Raw genomic sequence first — 18,364 nt, forward strand, 5'->3', positions numbered from 1 at the left:
GGACTATCATTGATAGATTCAGCAAGCAAGCTCATTTCATTCCAGTTCGCAAAACCATAAAGGCAGATCATATGGCTAAGCTTTTCATAGCACAAATCTTTAAGCATCATGGTATGCCTAAGTCCATTGTCAGTGATCGAGATCCCAGAATGACCAGTCTATTCTGGAGAGCTTTATTTGATAACATGGGGACGAATTTGAATTTTTCTTCTTCTTTCCATCCCCAGACAGATGGTCAAAGTGAAGTAGCAAATTCTATAGCATTGGATATGTTGAAATGCTACGTGGGTGACGAAGGTTCAGACTGGGAAAAGTACCTACCATTGGTAGAGTTTGCTTACAATAATACAGTACACAGCTCTACAGGGAAAGCTCCCTTTGAGGTCATTTATGGAAAGGTGATTCTGCCACCTATCCTGAGAACCAAGGATGAAATATTTGCAGCTGATCAGTTTGTGAGAGACCTCCAGACAGCTTACAGCCAAGTCCGGACAGCAATTGAAAGGTCTCAAGAGAAACATAGAAGAGCTGCAGATAAGCATAGGAGACAGTTAGATCTGAAGGAAGGGGATTGGGTACTTTTGAAGTTCGAGAAAGCTAGGCTTTGCAAGTTTAAAGGCTCACAAAAGGCATGCAATGCATCCAAGTGTCTCTGGAGCCCCTTGGGAGAGGAGACATCCTATGTGTATAGGATGATCTGAACCAAGGTACCAGCGAGAGAACAACCAGCCCCCCCTAATGTTCTCATAATGGTCTCAAGCTCGTCTATGTAGAGGCCAAACAAGGTTGGTGACAGCGGGGGTAACCTCGTTTGACTCCGATGGTGCTCTTAATCTCCTCTGTCCATCCGGCACCTGTTCGAACATGGCCTGAGACATAAAAGCCCATATGATCTCCTGGTCATACTTTCCGTGATCTAGCCTCCTGCATGATGCTCCAGAGTGTAAGCACATGATCCATGGTCCCGTCGGAATCCTGTTTGCTCCTTGCTCCGAGTCCTTGGATCTTTGCAAACTGGCTAACCTCTGTGTCAAGTACTGATGCATAAATCTTGGAAATGACATGTCCAATCATAATGGTCCTGTAGTTTCCTGGGTTCATGGGATCCCTGCCTTGTGAATAGGAGTGATGGTGTTAAGGGTCTAGGCGCATGTAAAGCCAAGGCAGATTGCATCATTGAAAAGCTTAGCTAGGATCGGGGCTAGGATATCAATTCCATATGCAACAAATTCAGTGCAGAGCCTTTCGTGATGATCTACCATTGTGAAGTTTCAATTCCGCGTCCTTGACGCCACCTCTAGTGTTATGCTCTAGCCGAGATAGCATGACCTCGGAAAGATCGGTGGGCATTTTCTCTTAGATGACCAACTTTTGTAACAGTTAATGTGCGTAATTGAAATGGTCAAGAGAAGTAACTGCCAAGGTCCTAGGTGAGGGTGAAATGGCATTGACTAGGTAGTTCTGAGTGCTAAGGCCTAGGTGCTGTGCAATAATGCCAAGGGGCAAGTGGTTTTTAATGTGCCCCAAGAGAGGGGTAAAAAGGTGCACCAAGTGGAGAGGCTAGAATGATGACATTTGGCAAGGAGAACTATCTAGGGAAATGAGGGTCTCGTGGATAAGCATGAGAAAAACAAAGGAACGAATTAATTAGAAGATCTGTGATCTACGAGAGTAGGCTGGGTGGAACAAATCAAATGCCATCACCCGTGATCTGTGTCAACGTAGGAATAGCGCTTCATTAAGAAGAGATAGAGTCTTTGATAGTTGGTATCAGAGCGGAGGCTATGAAGGAGATGGAAGCGGGATCGTCGAATGACCTTAGCGTCAAATTGACGAACTGACTGAGGGGGCAACGTGGTGACGACGGGTAATTGACCTTCGACGCACGAGGCTTCTGTTTCGTGGCTGGAACTTAGGGGTCACGCAAGGTAGCGGCTGGTAGCGGGTTGAGCGCAGAGGTGACGCAAGGGGTGAATCAACTGTTCGTGACGTGCGAAGGCTGTAGGTGGGGGGACCTGGTGGACGGACATCTTCAGTAAATGTTCTGCGGGGACGACGTGGCGTGGTGTTGACGAGCACTTACGCTCAATTATACAGACCTTCGATCGTTCCGCCTCCTATTTTCTCTATGCAGCAATCCGTCGATGCTGGTCGTGTGAACTACCAGTTAACGCTGTGCACCGTTGGCTGTGGATGCTGCTACAAACATTGGGTCCGTAAATTCCACGCACGTGCGTACTACGTTTAGGTGGAAGGGAAAAGCGAACGAGAGATGAATACGACAGGAGTTAATTGACATTTCGAGAAGAAGATTCAGGGAGCATTTTTTCGATACAGCTTTTACAGCTTTATATATAGTCCTGTTATTCCTGCACTGTGAAAAGGAATGTCCAAAGTATAGTATATTTGGGAGTTTAGTGTGCAGGATAAAGAAGAGAAAAAAAAAAACCCCCTGAAAGTAGAACAGAAAACAAGTGTATATATATATCTTTTAATTGGGTTTTAGAAAAGACTGAAAAAAAAAAAAAACCCCCCCTTTCCCATTGTGAAACTATGGAGGCAGAAGGGCAGAATTCTAGAGTGAATCCTAGTGAGTCTAGAGTACAGTCTACACAACAGATGTCACATCATGCAGCACCTACTTTGATCGGTAGGATTTCGATATTAGAAGATGCTTTATAGCAGATTATGAACCAGCAGCTTCAAGTGAATGTTGGTCAAAATGAGATTAGGGAGATGGTACAAGCCTTGTCGGCTAGACCGTCTAGAATTGATAAGGGCAAAGCTCCAGCAGAGCCAGAGCCCAGTATCCATTCATTAGAGCGCGCAAGGGTCAAAGTGCCTAATATCGCTAATTATAGACCGGAGAAGTACGCTGGTCGGATGACCGAGCGCAGCTCTGATGTGATCGAGGTTTGGTTACACAAGTGGGAAGAAGCCTTCGCCATTTGTGAAATTAGATCTGATCTAAAGAAAATCCGTGAGGCCACACACCTGTTTATTGAGGCAGCGGATAGATGGTGGATAAAGCAACAGAAGGATCAAGTTGCTCCTACCACCTGGGAAGGGTTTAAAGCTGAATTTAAGAAACACTTTCTCCCACCTGATGAAGAGTCCCGAGCTTGGGATGCTTATAGAAATCTTCGTCAGAGGAGTCTGTTGGTGGTAGAGTACACCGATAAATTCAGGGAATGTGTTATGAAAATAACAGACCCTCTCCCTATGTCGGTTCAGTTAAAAGACTATATCTATGGACTGAACGACAAAATCAAAATGGAAGTTTGGGCTAAATATGTGACTACATTAGATGAATCTATTGCAGTAGCCCTGAACTATGAGGATGCCAGGGGCAGATCTGGTGGATTTGTGTAGGTAGGGACTCAGTAAGAGTACCCGAAAAAAGGGGGATTTCAGAGGAAATGGGTTTCAAAGACAAGTGTCTCGCAGCCAAGTGGCCAAACCAAGCAGGTGAAGCTGGTTGAGGGACCAGTAAAAACAGGTACCACCGTTGGGGTGAAAAGGAAAATAACTCCAATGGCAGCCCGGGCTTGGTCAAAGTCCTCGTTGACCCCTGAACAAAAAGAGAAAGCTAGAAAAGAAGGATTGTGTTTCGGCTGCCTTCAGCGACATCAGTGGAAGGATTGTCCACTGAATAAAGACCGTCGCACGGCTAATATGATAATATCTGAATGCGACGTGGAAATGCAGGAGAGTCCCAATGCGGAACATATGCAGATGCAACTGGCGGGACCTTCTCAGAGGTTAGTACCTTGTTTGTTATGTGTATCTGTTGCTAAGTTAGTGACGAGTGCACCTGATAACATCCTATCTAAGCCCGCAGCAACGGGGTATACGGCCTTTAATGATACGGAGTTAATTAAAATGAATGGGCAAGTGGCCAGTCATGATGTCATTGTGTTGTTTGACTCGGCGTCAACTCACAATGTGATTAACTCCAAGCTCGTGAAGAGGCTGAAATTCAAGACAAGTCCATCTGACTATGCGTATACATTCAGAATGGCAGATGGAAGTTTAACTGAAGTATGGGACGAAAGGGTTACCCAGTTGGTGCTTCGGATTCAGGACTATGCTGAGAAGCTTGATTTTGAAATGACCAAGCTTGCTCATGCAGATATAGCCCTGGGTATGGCGTGGCATTCTAGGAAGAATCCAGCCATTGATTGGAAAAAGCACGTATATCAATTCAAGATGAATGATGTGCTTTATGTCTTACGAGGTGAAAAAGATATACCTCAGGGACCGTTGGTTTCCGTGATGGAAATCAGAAAAGCTCAAGTAGAGTTTTTATTCCTTTGCACAGCATCGGTAGAGCCGGTTGATGATTCTTCGGCTAGCACTGATGTTACGCAAAGTGGTGAGATGGCCAAGCTGGCTAATCTTATAACAGAGGAGTTCTCTGAATGTTTTAGGGATGAACTACCTTATGGGTTACCTCCAGAGCGGAAAGTTCAGCATAAGATTGAGCTGATCCCGGGGGCAGAACCTGTAAATAGACCTCCCTATAGAATGAGCTTTACTGAAGAGGCGGAGGTGCGTAGACAACTGAAAGAATACCTCAAGTTGGGGCAGATTCAACCAAGTTTCTCACCTTTTGCTTCGCCAGTGATATTAAAGAAGAAAAAGGATGATACGTTTCGCCTTTGTATAGATTACAGAGCATTGAATAATATCACTGTTAAGCAGAGGTATCCGATGGCTCGGATTGATGATTTGCTAGATGCATTACATGGAGCCGTGATTTTCAGCAAGATAGATCTTAAGTGCGGCTACCATCAAATCCGGATTAGAGCCGAGGATGTGCATAAAACCGCTTTCAGAAGCAGGTTTGGTCATTATGAGTTTTTGGTAATGCCCTTCGGACTTACCAATGCTCCAGCGACCTTCGTCATGCTTATGAACGATTTACTACGTCCGTATATCGGAAAGTTCGTAGTACATTTTATTGACGATATCCTGATATTCAGTAAAAGTGTTACTGAGCATCGTGAACACTTAAGAGTAGTGTTCAGTACTTTGAGGAAAGCCAGTCTTTATGTGAATAAAAAGAAAACTATACTGTGTATGGTTAGGCTTGAGTATTTAGGGTTCATAATTACTCCACAGGGGGTAGAAATGGATCCGAAGAAAGTGGCTGCGATACTAACTTGGCCAATCTCTCAGAGTCTGACCGCGTTGCGATCATTCTTGGGATTTGTCCAGTTTTATAGAAGGCATATCAAAGGATAGTTTGGAACAGTATCGCCATTGACTGATCTGACCTCAGATAAAGTACCTTTTATTTGGGGACAGAATCAACAAGAAAGTTTTAACACCATAAAACAAGCTGTGGTCACAGGACCGGTGTTAAAAATAGTTGATCCCCAGAAACCGTTGTTCCTAGAAACCGATGCAAGTGGCATTGCGGTAGGAGCAGTTCTCCTTCAAGAGGGAAGGCCAGTAGCCTTTGAAAGCAAGAAGCTTTCTCCCTCTCAAAGGAATTGGCCAACTCATGAATTGGAGTTGTATGCTGTTATCCATGCTTTGAAAACATGGAGCCATTATTTGTATGGTTCAGAGTTTTATGTGGATGTGGATCATGATACTCTTAAACATTTTTGTAAACAGCCTGACTTGAGGGGCCGCCAAGCTAGGTGGGCAGAGCTCATGCAGGAGTTTAATCTAACGATTCGGTACCGAAGAGGAAAAGACAATAAGGTTGCTGATGCGTTGTCTCGCATTATGCACAACCTGAGTTTCACGGTATTAGAGAGTGCTCTAATGACCGAAATTAGAGAAACTCAAAAGGTGGACGAGTTTGTCCAGAGCTTATGGCCTAAGGCTCATGTGTTAAAACCCGGGGAAAATGAAAAGGATGACCTGGCATCCAGAAAAGGCCAAACTTATGCAAGATATACCATAAGGGATGGTATGCTAGTTAGAAATGGCAAGGTTGTAGTACTTGGTCAGAATGATCTCAGGCAGAGAGTCATTCGACAATGACAATTTCTTTTGGCCAAAGATGAAAAAGCATATTCATGAATATGTGACACGGTGTTTCTCGTGTCAGGTAAGCAAGGCCGAGTGGGTGAAGCCACCCGGACTTTTACAGCCCTTGGAAATACCACTAAATAAGTGGGAGACCATTTCCATGGACTTTATTGTAGGATTGCCTACGACACAAGGAGGGTATGATTCTATCCTTGTGGTGGTTGATCGTCTAACCAAGATGGCTCACTTCATTCCGACTAGAGAGTCTGTTAGTGCCCCGCAAGTGGCGGATTTGTTCATTAGACATATATTTCGTCTGCATGGATTGCCTAGATCCATAGTGTCAGACAGAGATGTCAGATTTACCGGTCATTTTTGGACAGCGGTATTTGAGACACTAAGGACTGAGTTGGGAATGAGTAGTGGGGATCATCTCGAGACGGATGGTCAGACGGAGAGAGTCAACCAGACTTTAGAGGATATGCTGAGGGCATATGTGTCATTGAGGCAACATACGTGGGACAAGTGGTTGCCATTGTTGGAGTTTGCCTACAATGATAGAAAACATTCATCTACCGGGTTCAGTCCGTTTGAGCTGAACTATGGTTATAGACCAGCCAATCCAACTATTGTTGGAGTACCTCAGAAAGTGCCTATTGCTGCGAACTTTGTAGTTCAGATGCGGGAGATGCTAGAACTTGCGAGAGCTAATATTCGCCAGGCTATGGATAGAGCCAAGGTGTATGCGGATGAAAACCGGTCTATAAGGGTATTTAAGGAAGGAGAAAAAGTTTTTCTCAGAGTTCCTTCGCACTCAAAGTCATTGACTTCAGGGGAGTGTGCTAAGTTATCACCTCGATACTGTGGGCCGTGGTTAATTCTAAAGAGAATAGGCAGTGTAGCCTATAAATTAGAATTGCCACAGGGGTGTAAGGTGCACCCGGTTATTCATGTTTCGCGCTTAAAGAAATTTTTGCATACAGGTGACTCACTAATCGAAGGTGTGGTTTTGTTTCAGGAGATAGAGGATATTGCGAGGCGCAAGCCAACAAGAATCCTGGACCGAGGAACAATGCAAATACGAAATCGAAAGATACCCACGGTATTGGTTGCATGGCATGGTCAGCCTCTATCAGAAGCTACCTGGGAATCCGTATACCAGTTACGGAGAGTGTTCCCAGATTTCATCATCGAGGACGCTGATGCTTGAAGAGGGAAGGAATGTTATGCTCTAGCCGAGATAGCATGACCTCGGAAAGATCGGTGGGCATTTTCTCTTAGATGACCAACTTTTGTAATAGTTAATGTGCGTAATTGAAATGGTCAAGATAAGTAACTGCCAAGGTCCTAGGTGAGGGTGAAATGGCATTGACTAGGTAGTTCTGAGTGCTAAGGCCTAGGTGCACCTAAATGTGCAATAATGCCAAGGGGCAAGTGGTTTTAAATGTGCCCCAAGAGAGGGGTAAAAAGGTGCACCAAGTGGAGAGGCTAGAATGATGACATTTGGCAAGGAGAACTATCTAGGGAAATGAGGGTCTCGTGGATAAGCATGAGAAAAACAAAGGAACGAATTAATTAGAAGATCTGTGATCTACGAGAGTAGGCTGGGTGGAACAAATGAAATGCCATCACCCGTGATTTGTGTCAACGTAGGAATAGCGATTCATTAAGAAGAGATAGAGTCTTTGATATCTAGTGAATAGGGTGCAAGTGGTGGGACGGGGTGAGTATGAGAGATCCGGGGCGGGCTGGTGTGGGACATCATAAAGGCTGCATGCATATGTGTGCCAAATTCGGGTATCGGTGAGAGGTGAGGGTGATTTTCGCTCAAGCAACTTGCACTAAAAATCCTTGGAGTTGTTACTAAATAGTGTATTCAATAACTCTTTTTGATTTTTGCGGATAAATGCCTGCTTTTTCTGACATACTAGATGGCGGTACTCGTGTTTCGTGTCTGGACTATTCGGAAGATTATGTTTGGCTTCGAATCGGAGCTGTTGGCGAAGGGCCTTACACTGCGCATCGTACCAACTATTGCAAGGCACAAATCCAAGAGGCAGAGGTCTATTGGAGCGGTTAGTGTAGGGAAAAGCGTGCAAGGCAGCGTTGTGGAGTGAGCGGCTTATCAAGGCAGCATGTTCCTCTAAGAGGGGTATGTGATTGATGTCTGTGAGTAGTGTGTAAAGCGGTGTAGAGTAAGTTGGAGCTAGGTCATGATCAAAATGTATATCATGTTAAGTAGCGTGAGTGATCGGAGCGACAGACGGCACTGTGAGACGGGAGGTAGAGATGTTGAAGAAGACATAAGTGTGGTCCGCCCCCGGAGGAGTGGTGAGACAGCGAAGTCAGTGATGTGTGATGCGAAGGTAGGGGATCCCATGATATAGTCAACTATGCTAGAGCCCCCCCCCCCTGAAGACCATTATAAATGACAAGATCATGCATCCTACCCATATTCAGAAGTGCGTATTCATACGATGTGACTGGACCCTGTCTGTCAGCTGATACTCGTGTCATACCTACCTCATCCAAGTCAATATTGGGTAGTAGAACGGAGTCATCTATAAAATCTAGTAGTGGCTCTGGTGTGTCTCTGTGGAGAAGATTATGTCACACTGTGTGTAGGATTCCAAAAAATTCTCTCAGTCTGACCATAAGGTACCGTCGCATTTCCAAATGGCACATGCAAGGGATTCGGTATCCTGAGTCTCATAAACCCCACCCCCCTATTTGGAAGGCCTCATGGGCCTATGGGACAAAATGCAAAATGTCAAAATGACTAACAACATTTGGATAAACCAGAGATTCAAGGAGTGCATATAGCATCTCAGCTCGAGGTTATTTTAGCACACATCTGAAATCTGGTACTATCATAAAAATGGCCTTCATTACATCAATTTAAGACTGAGGGTCTGTGGGTGTAGATTTGAAATCTCTAATTAATGCCAATCCATCTCGATAGACTGCCCATTTTCCAGCTTTGCATGCATTCCTTCACTTTAGTAAGTTTGATATTCCTTGTTTGAGCTGAGTTCGACTAAGCTCCTATCCATACCCGTGTACCCTTCAGCTTGTTTGTTTGGTAGAGAATCTTACTCTTCTTGCCCTCTCATTGAAATAAACTTGTAGCTGTCTCCCTTTTTTAGTGATACAACGAATGCCATTTGCATCCCATTCAACTTGTGCTACTTCCTTCTTGAGGCATGTGATGCTCTCCTCTTCATTGTATCCTTCATCATCTTCAAAGCAGCCAAGCCAATCTTCTGATAACCCCCCAATGCATTGTTGTTGGCCACGATGGCCATCTCTTGTTTGGCTGAAGTGATCATCTCTTTGACCGTGGAGACAAGTGTTGATGCTGGTGGAGCTGTGCTGCACTTTTGTATGACCTCTGCAATGATTTCTTGTTTACCATTTCCTGCCATCTCCTTTACTTTCCTATCAAGAGCTGCAACCATAAGTCTGAGCTCTCTCACTTCTTGTTGTAGAAAGTATATTTGCTCTTGTGGATCAGATCCAATCCTATGCTTCTAATGCAATGCAAATGGGCTGGGTGTCAATGCCAAGGCTGCAACGTTAGAGTAAGAGCGCTTTCTAATCGGTGTATGGTAAAAGTCTTCATCTTCGGGAATTCCATAGTGGCTTGTGCAGACTTTGATAAGCCCTTTTGCTGAAGCTAAACCCCAAGCTGAGCCAAGGGCTTAGCTTGGCTCAGCTTGGAGTGATCTCAACCTTGCTGCTTCTCTGCTGCATTGTACAACAAAGCTCTATGGAGGACGAGTTGTACGGGCAACAAAGAGTATGGGAGACGAGCTGTACTACTATATGGAATTATGGAGGTACAAACAATGAGCTGCACGGGCGACGACGACCTTTACTATACAGAAGCACATACGATGATGAGCTGTACTGTATAGAGGTACGGACGGGGAGAGACGAGCTGTACTGCTATACAGAGGTACAGACGACGAGCTGTACAACGAGAGAGAGAGAGAGAGAGAGAGAGAGAGGTATTAAGGTATGCAGGAGGCCTCGCGGGCCTATGAGACAGAGAGAGAGAGAGAGAGAGAGAGAGAGAGAGAGGTATTAAGGTATGCAGGAGGCCTCGCGGGCCTATGAGACAAAGGTACAAAACCAGAACTAACTCATACAAGCTGCCGTGGGCTGAAGCAAAGGGCTCACGAAGGCCCTTGTTGAAAGCTAAAGTGCTAAAAGGTGCTCAGAGCTAATGCTGCGAGTACGCACACAGGCTCCACATATCTAGGTGCCACAGTGTCTCTTTGATGGGATGTGAGGAGCTTTCGTATCTGTTTGTCGAGCTTGTCTCTCCAGGTGGCAGAGGGCTTGGTCTCCTCGATCTCTGTATCCGATGGGCTACGTCAAGGGTGACGCCTCATCATTGGCGGTCTCCTTTGAGGAGGGCTGAAATAGACATGCTGACCTCGATCGTGCATGTCTGGTCACTCTCTGTGCCGCATGTGGAGTGTGCATCTCTCGTCTGGTAGCATCGGGCGACCGATGACTCTCACTGCTAACCCACCCTGAGAGTTGACTCAAATGTATAGAAGTCAGTGACGTGTGTCTGTGCTCGGTCGATCCTAGTGGCCTGTGGCATAGTCTCCTGTTGCTCTTTGGTCTGTCTCATCAGTACATCTCTATATCGCTGCATCTCAATCAGATAGAGCCCAACACATACTTGGTCTGGAAAGTGGATCAGTCGTGTAAGTGGACCAAAGCCATGCCCCTTTTGAAAGAGACAGTGATATCACCCTTGGATCTCATAGTAGACTTGGTAGACACATAGAAAATGTTCCTCTGTCTCGATCTCCCCCATCGGGCATAGTCTACAGATTCTCTGCTCTCTGGATATGCCTGCAGCTCTCCCCGCCTCGATGTGACGGCCGCAACTATCCGATGGTGATCCTCAATGCATGTGAGACTATCCTATCCTCGAGATATTGAGGTCTGATGACAAGACCATGCTCCGAGATCCTCAGGAAGTGGTCATGGTAGAATTGGATCTTGGTGGGGAACTCCTGGTACCCCCCCCCCCCCGCCCCATCAAATGTCCGAGACGTATGTAGCTGGAGGAGGTCCAACTGTATAATACGGTTGATCTCATCTCGTGGGACATCTCAGGTCATGCATCCATGTTGTACTAAAAGGCGGAAAGTCTGTCCATCTTAATGCCGTGGCTACCAAACTATGTGGATACCTTTGCGCACCATGCTGTACCGAGAGAGAGAGAGAGAGAGAGAGAGAGAGAGAGAGAGAGAGAGAGAGAAAGAGAGAGAGAGAGCATGTGTTGCATATTCTCTAATATTGTTTGTAATGGTTTTGCAAGAGCAGCTATTGTGGGTTTTGTGCAAAGCATCCAAGATCCGAGATATAAAATTGAGTTCCATCCACTAGGGTCAAGTTTTGAAAAGGTATGAATCTTGATTTGGCTGGGATTCTACTGGATGTGGGTACACAATTACATCTCACATGCATATGAAAGTTCAGCTAACAAACCTAATCTGAAGAACCCTGCAGATAATGGTGCCCAAGTAAAGTTTATAAGAGAGATCAAAATATAATATTGTATGGTCTTTTGTTGGTCTAATTTCACAGTTAAGATATCAGGCTAGTAATAATTGGGCATAGGGACTCTCTCATCCAAGAAGTCTACACTGTGGTATTTGTTACTTTTGGCTAGAAATTGTTGCCTGAACTCTTTGTCTGCAAGATGCTGTTGAAGGTCAACATCTCCTGATGTCACCATAGAGAGAGAGGGCCTGTTGTGGGTGTGCCCACCTAGAGAGAGGTAGGATAGGGTATAGAGAGGGTCTTGGTGTGGGTGAGCCTGCCCCCCGTGAGCGTAGTTTAGGGTAGGATGGGTGCCATGTGTCTTGCTGCTCCTGTGGCGCCCTTTCTCAGGCTGAGGTGGACTGACCTGATAGTTGGCCACCTAGGCCTGCTGGTTGGGAGGCATAGGGCAGGAGGTAGGAGGAGCCACCTAGGCCTGCTGGTTGGGAGGCATAGGGTAAGAGGCTGTGTAGTAGTCTCTTGTAAGACTGCAGGCAGTGGCAGTGTAGGGCCCTTCTAGGCCTGTCTTGGAGCCCCTTTTGTAGGGTTGTGCAGGTCGGTTAGTGGAGCCCCTAGTTGGGCTAGGCACAGCAAGGGAGCAGCCCCTTGATAGGGTCCTACAGCAGCCCTTGAAGGCTGGTAGGTGAGTCAGCCCACCCTGACTGCTGGTTGGCCCCTAGAGCAGGGGGTCAGCTCTATTGCTGCAGCCGACTGAGGGAGGGGATGGGGCTATATATAGGCCACCCTCCTTGCCTTCCATTTCATCTCCGTGTGGTGCCTCTTGAGCAGGGTTGTGAGTTCTTGAGCAGTCTTCTATAGCAGAGGTTTTCCCCACCGGTTTGGGGGTTAGTTTCTCTCATCTCTCTCTCCCCTTTCTTGTTTGGTGTGTGTGAGGTTGGCTCTCTCTCTCTCTCTCTCTCTCTCTCTCGTCATACAGCCCCGTCTCTTCTGTCATACCTGCTGTACAGTCCCGCCATACTTGCCGTACGGTCCTGTCGCACTTGCCGTACATCGTTAGCAGGTCCGTACAACTGTCAACTTCTCTGTACAGTCCCGTACAGTCCGGCGTGCAGTCCTGTTAGTCGTACCTCCGTCTACAATTTTTTTTTTGGGTAGTAGAGTAGTTTCCCCAAGAAGGCCCCCAAGATATTTCTATAGTCACCTACCAGTAACCTCGCAAGGTGGTTTTTATAATTTCAAGAAAACGATTTATCATTATTTTTGGAAAGGGGTTCCATTTTCCCATAGGATGAGAAAATTTGAAAGTGTTGTGGTCTTGTAAGGTCACTTACCTATAGTGAAGATGGAAATGACTTTGTCACCTTCTTAGTGTCAAAGGAACTGGGCTCACCTATAAAGGATATCTCAGTAATTGAGATCAATTATGATTTTGATAAAGTTAAGCCTCCTTTATGAAAGTAGATATAATGGGCGAAGTAAGGACCTGTTAGATATCAATGCTCCACTCTCGTGTAACTACGTGGGAACCAGCTAACTCTACATGTAAGCCCCCCATATGAGGAGAAGGCATTTGAGTAGCTTGGTTATCCGGTAGGTCCTGGTTTGGACACGAGATGGGGGCCATGTGTGGCTTGATGGCTGGACCCCGAGGGGTTCACTATGTATAAACCCTCTATATCACGTGCGTTCAAGGACTATTTGTAAATTCTCTTATCTATAAAATTTTCAGTAATAAAATGTACCCTTTTTCTATAGAAATATGTAAATTCTTTCCAAATTTATTTTAAAAACTCCCTTATGTATATTAATTTGTGTAACTTTTAGAAATTAAAAATATCCTTTTGTTGAACTCACGTGATAGGGTTACATATGATGACCGACCCCCCCGATGGCTGGACGGCTTTAGATAGAGTTGGCACACTGCCAACTAGGCTACATGTAAGTGCGGGAAAGCATCCCATGACTGACCGCACTGAGGGTAGGTGGAGCATTTCTCGGGGATTATGGAACTCTTGAAGATGAAGACTTCCACCTCTATACCGATTAGAAAGCCCTCCTAGTGTGACGTTGCAGCCTCTATATCAACACCCAGCCCCTATGCATTGCACTACAAGCCGAGGATTGGATCTGATCCACAAGAGCAAATATACTTTCTACAGCAAGAAGTGAGAGAGCTCAGGCTTATAATTGCAGCTTTTGGAAGAAAGGTGAAGGAGATGGAGAGCAAAGGTAATCAAGAAATTATTGCAGAGGTTATGGAAAAATACAACACATCTCCAGTAGCGCCAACACTTGTCTCCACGGTTGAAGAGATGATCACCACTCAGGTAAGCTCACCAAGAAAGAGATGGCTATTCTAGCCAACAACAAAATCAACAAAGCAGATCTATATATGGAGGCAAAAGAGTAGGAAGCCATAGCAAAAAACAAGAAGAGATTGCGGATAGGGGGGCTTCCAGAGGATTGTATGGGCTGTCCTTCTGCAGATGATCTTAGGGAGGGATACACAGTAGAAGAGAAGATCACAAGTCTCAAGAAGGAGACACCACAGATAGAATGGGATGAAACGGACATTAGTTGGATCTCTGAGAAGGATCACAAGTACAAGTTGAGTTCACAGAGAGGGCAGATAGAGTCAATATTCTCCGACAGACAAACAAATTGAAAGACACATGGGTGTGGATATTTGAGGAGCTTACCCCGATTCAGCTCAAACAAAGGAATATTGAACTTACTGAAGTGAAGGATGCACTCAAAGATGGAAAATGGGCAGTATATAGGGATGGACAAGCCTTGATCCGTGATTCCAAATCTCTCTCAGTCTTAAACTGATGTTGCTCAAGCCGTTTTTCTTTTCTAAGAGAAAACCAATAGCTAGTTATGCATCTAAATAAACTAGGGCTGAGCTGATATACTTCCCCAAAGACTCTCAGTCTCTAAATAATGTTGATGATTTTGGTGTGTTTTTTTTGTTCCATAGACCCGGGAGGTCTCCTATGGACGTTAATATATATTTCTTTCTTTCTTTCTTCACTTCTGTTCAGTTTTGTTGCACTTTTCACATGGTATCAGAGCCACAGTTGGCTAGAGACCCGAGGTGCGGAGGGAGTGTTGAGCCAACACACAAAGAGGAGGTTTAGGGCTGGTTTTTGGAGGTGTTCGTGAGGAGGATTGTTTTGGCGTGGACTTTTTGGGAGTCAAGGAAGTTACGCAAACTTTGAAGGGTGTTTTTAGATTCGAAGGGAGTGTTTTCTCAAGGGCAGGACAGTGAGGTGTGAAGGTCTTGTAGGCTCCTAGCCTCTTCATCACCATATCCAGCCCTCTTCTCCACTTCTTTCCGTCCATCCCCTTCTCTCCTTCTATCCCATCCACCCTCTCTTCTGTGTTTCATTCCCTCTTCACTCCGTCATGGTGACCTTGCTGAGATGGCAGAGGACAAGACAAAAATTCTAGTTTTTCCCACCTTTCCAACCAACGGTCAATTGGATGGACTCAATTATGGAGTTTGGCGGGTCATAATACAGTCTGTGTTAATAGTTGTATGATCTGGTAGATTTCATATTGGTGGGGGTTAATAGGCCCGATCTCCTTGCGGCGAATCAAGGGATCCTGCAGCAGAAGGAGTCTGAGACCTTGGCTCAGTTGTGGGACCGTGTCAATGCAAGGGTAAGGTCATTTATCTATTTGCATTCATTGTATATTCATTCAAACCTTAATAGCATGCTTTGGGTAAATTTGTTCTATGAGAGATTCAAAGGTACTTCCTAGAACTCACAAGGGGAAGTGTTGGTGCTACTTCAAACATTGATGCAAGTTGGTGGAAGGTGGACATGGTGGATCTATTGAAGTTGTGATGGTGGATCTATTGAAGCTGTGATGGTGGAAACATGAACATGTATAGGTGAAGAGCGTGTGCTGAAGCCAGAAGAGTACTTGCTTGAGAGCTCAGGTGAAGCTCATGGTCTAGGCCATTTGGAGATATACTTGGACTGGGAGATCTGTGTGGATCAGCCACTAGAGTCTCGCTGCTCAGGTTATTTGCTGGCTGCAGACTTTGCTAGAGTGGAGATGGTTGAAATGGAGGTCTGGAGAGCGGTGCTTGGAAGATTCTAGGCTGTTCACTAATTGTGAAGGGGACAGCTGGATAACAATTCTAGGCTGATCATCGGTGAGTTCATGACCGTGGTGCCATGGACCAGTGGTACTGCCAAGATTGTACCTGTGTACCAAGGTGGTTCACTTGCATGGGACCGGACTTGGAGGAGTAGGAGCTGTTGGTTGAAAGACTAAAGAACAACGATGCCTCCATAGAGTTCCAGAGGGCTTCTCTATGTGAGCTAATGGAGCATCTACATCGACAAGTGGGGATTGGGCCATAGTGTGTCACTGAGAGGCTGGAGTAGTAGGGTCAATGCCCCACCTGTAAGCCCCAAATGAGGAGAGCCTCAGCGGGTTGACACCTCAAAATGGGTAGAAATATATTGTAGAGTGATGGGCTAAGGCTGCCAAGTGGGTAGCAAGATGGCTGCCACATGGACAGAAGAGAAGGATCCAAGTTAGGGTGTGCTTGGAGCAGCATCCTAGCAAAAGAAACAGTACGAAAGTGTTCTACTAGTACTCGGCTTTTGGTTGTATGCTGCAACCAATAGTCCATGAATGTAGCATATGGACACCTCCCAAAGCTCAATACAGAATCGAATGTTCAACAAAGGAATGTGCCAAGGTTTTGTGATTGCTTGTATCGCAAATCAAAAATCGTAAATCACCTTGTTCACAATTTTATGGAGAACCAGTTGGATGGAGCGGCTGAACTCATTTGTGATCAATCTGGAATCTTCTGGGCAGAGATGTTGGCGTTAAACTCTCTCTCATCCCCGCTGTCCTCAACAATCTTCTTGGTTTCAGGACCGTTGTCAGCAAGGAAAGTGACAATCCTAAGCTCTAATACCACTGAAACCTCTACCAAACCTGAAACTCAGCTTCCAAGAGCAAATCACAGCTCAGGAAGCCATCCACTTGACATTGGAACAAATTGCACTAAGAGGAATTCTTCGTCAGGTGGCTGGAAAATCTTGAACAACATAGGGAGAACTTAGCAATTGGCGTGGAACACAATTCACACTAAAGAGAGAGTGTAGGAGAGGGAGGGAGAAACAGAAGACACAGCAGAAATAAGGGTTGGACACGCGAAGGACTTTATTGCAATAGAATAACTTTGTACAACTGGCTCATAGAGGGAGCATGAGCCTGAGTACAACTCTCAATACAATTTATAGACTAGGCCAGCCAACTGGAAAGCATGTGCTTTCCAAAAGATGGACCTAATTTTCTTCCCTAGAATAGGTGATTTTCTCTTGAAAGTTGAGGTTTCTCCAAGATCTTGTGCTTTCCCCAAAAAGTAGGCGCTTTCCTCCATAGAGTGGGGCACATTTAATGTTAGCTCAAGTGGGCCCTTCTTTGATTGGCGCGCTGCTTATCTTGTGCTTTAGTGGGGGAATTTAGCACTTCCAAAAGTCCTACACCTTGCACAAACAATATCCAACACTTACCCATTAAAGGTTAGCTACATGCATGCATTCTAGTTCTTGGACTAATCCTTGTCCCTTGTGGGCGTCCCCACAGTTCTAACCAATGCAAAGCAAACTAAATAAAACTTATTCTAGTTAATCAAAGCCAACTTTCTCTGACCAAAGGGAATCTAATAAAGATTCCTCTCTTATTTCTTGGGAGAGGCACTGATTGGCGATAACTTCTCATTTGGTGCCGCTAAAGTACATACCATAACTTCCTATTGAGAAGTTCTTGGCTTCACATTTGCAAGTGTGGTACTGTCACTATCGAAGATCATTGCCTTTGGGACCCTCATCTCCATTATTGATGCCGTTTTTGAATAACTGATGTCGGGGCACTAAACTACTTCTTGCTAAACTCAACTAACTTTGTATCGAAGACTAGTTTTTTAAATGGTTTGGACCAATTGTGGTTACAACGTGCTTAGCTCAACCTTCTAGACTAACCCTCGTGTTGGATATGGTAATGACTTTAAAAATGGCCACATAAATTTTAAAGTGCTTTTGGAATGAAGTCCTAATGATACTTGATCTTGAATTGAAGTGTTCACACTTTTGTGAAGGGGTCAAAATTAACCTTTGGTGGAAATGATGATGTGGTACCTTGAACTAATTGGATCTTTCTTTTGTTCAATTTAGTATCCTTTTTTCTACCTTGAGCTACCTTAACCCAATTTGGATTACCTTGGTGGATCTTGGTTGAGTCAAGTTGACTAGAGGTTTTTTCGTGAAGCTTCTAAGCCAGCTTTTTCAACCAAACCATAGAAATGGGAATGTGATTTTGTCAAAGTCATTTTGTGTGAGCTTCCTTGCCGCCGACATGAACTGTGCAAGTTTATCCTATTGGGATGTAATAATTCAATATCCATTCAATGATTCTCTGAATCATACATCTCCTTATAAATTAGAGTCAGTAGTAGTATTTGTAAAATAGTATCTATATGACTTATGCAATCTGCCTAATTACGCTCTGAGTATCATGAGATGTAGAAACTTAGAATCATATTGAAATCAATTACTCCTCATGTATTTTTTCAACTCTCTCATGCAAGAAATGAGTAAATCAACCATGTGGTGACCCTACTAATATTCCTGATCCATTTGGAGATCATTAAGGAACGCTAGAGCTAGAGGGTACCAATCATGGTACATAACCAACTTTCAAGATTATTTTTTAAATAGACTTACGTACTTAAATGCCATACCACAAGATTATTGATATGAAAAAGATACCACTTTGTTGACTCCCATTACCATCTATTGGAATATCCAACCAA

The 18,364-nt window shown here is 44.8% G+C and overlaps 1 protein-coding gene across 1 annotated transcript in view; it reads left to right on the top strand.

Annotated features, from left to right (window-relative positions):
• OS9 (ER lectin-like protein) overlaps positions 1 to 18,364 on the top strand; it is a 71,639-nt gene that overhangs the window by 20,611 nt on the left and 32,664 nt on the right. Inside the window, exon 2 of the mRNA XM_087400727.1 lies at positions 11,338 to 11,417. Within this exon, the coding sequence (XP_087256853.1) occupies positions 11,338 to 11,417 (80 nt within the window). The remainder of the gene's footprint in view (positions 1 to 11,337; positions 11,418 to 18,364) is intronic.

This window comes from Dipteris shenzhenensis, chromosome 29 (assembly GCF_047967505.1).
Source record: "Dipteris shenzhenensis isolate YYH24624 ecotype China chromosome 29, Dip_SZ_1.0, whole genome shotgun sequence".
Lineage (NCBI taxonomy): Eukaryota > Viridiplantae > Streptophyta > Polypodiopsida > Gleicheniales > Dipteridaceae > Dipteris > Dipteris shenzhenensis.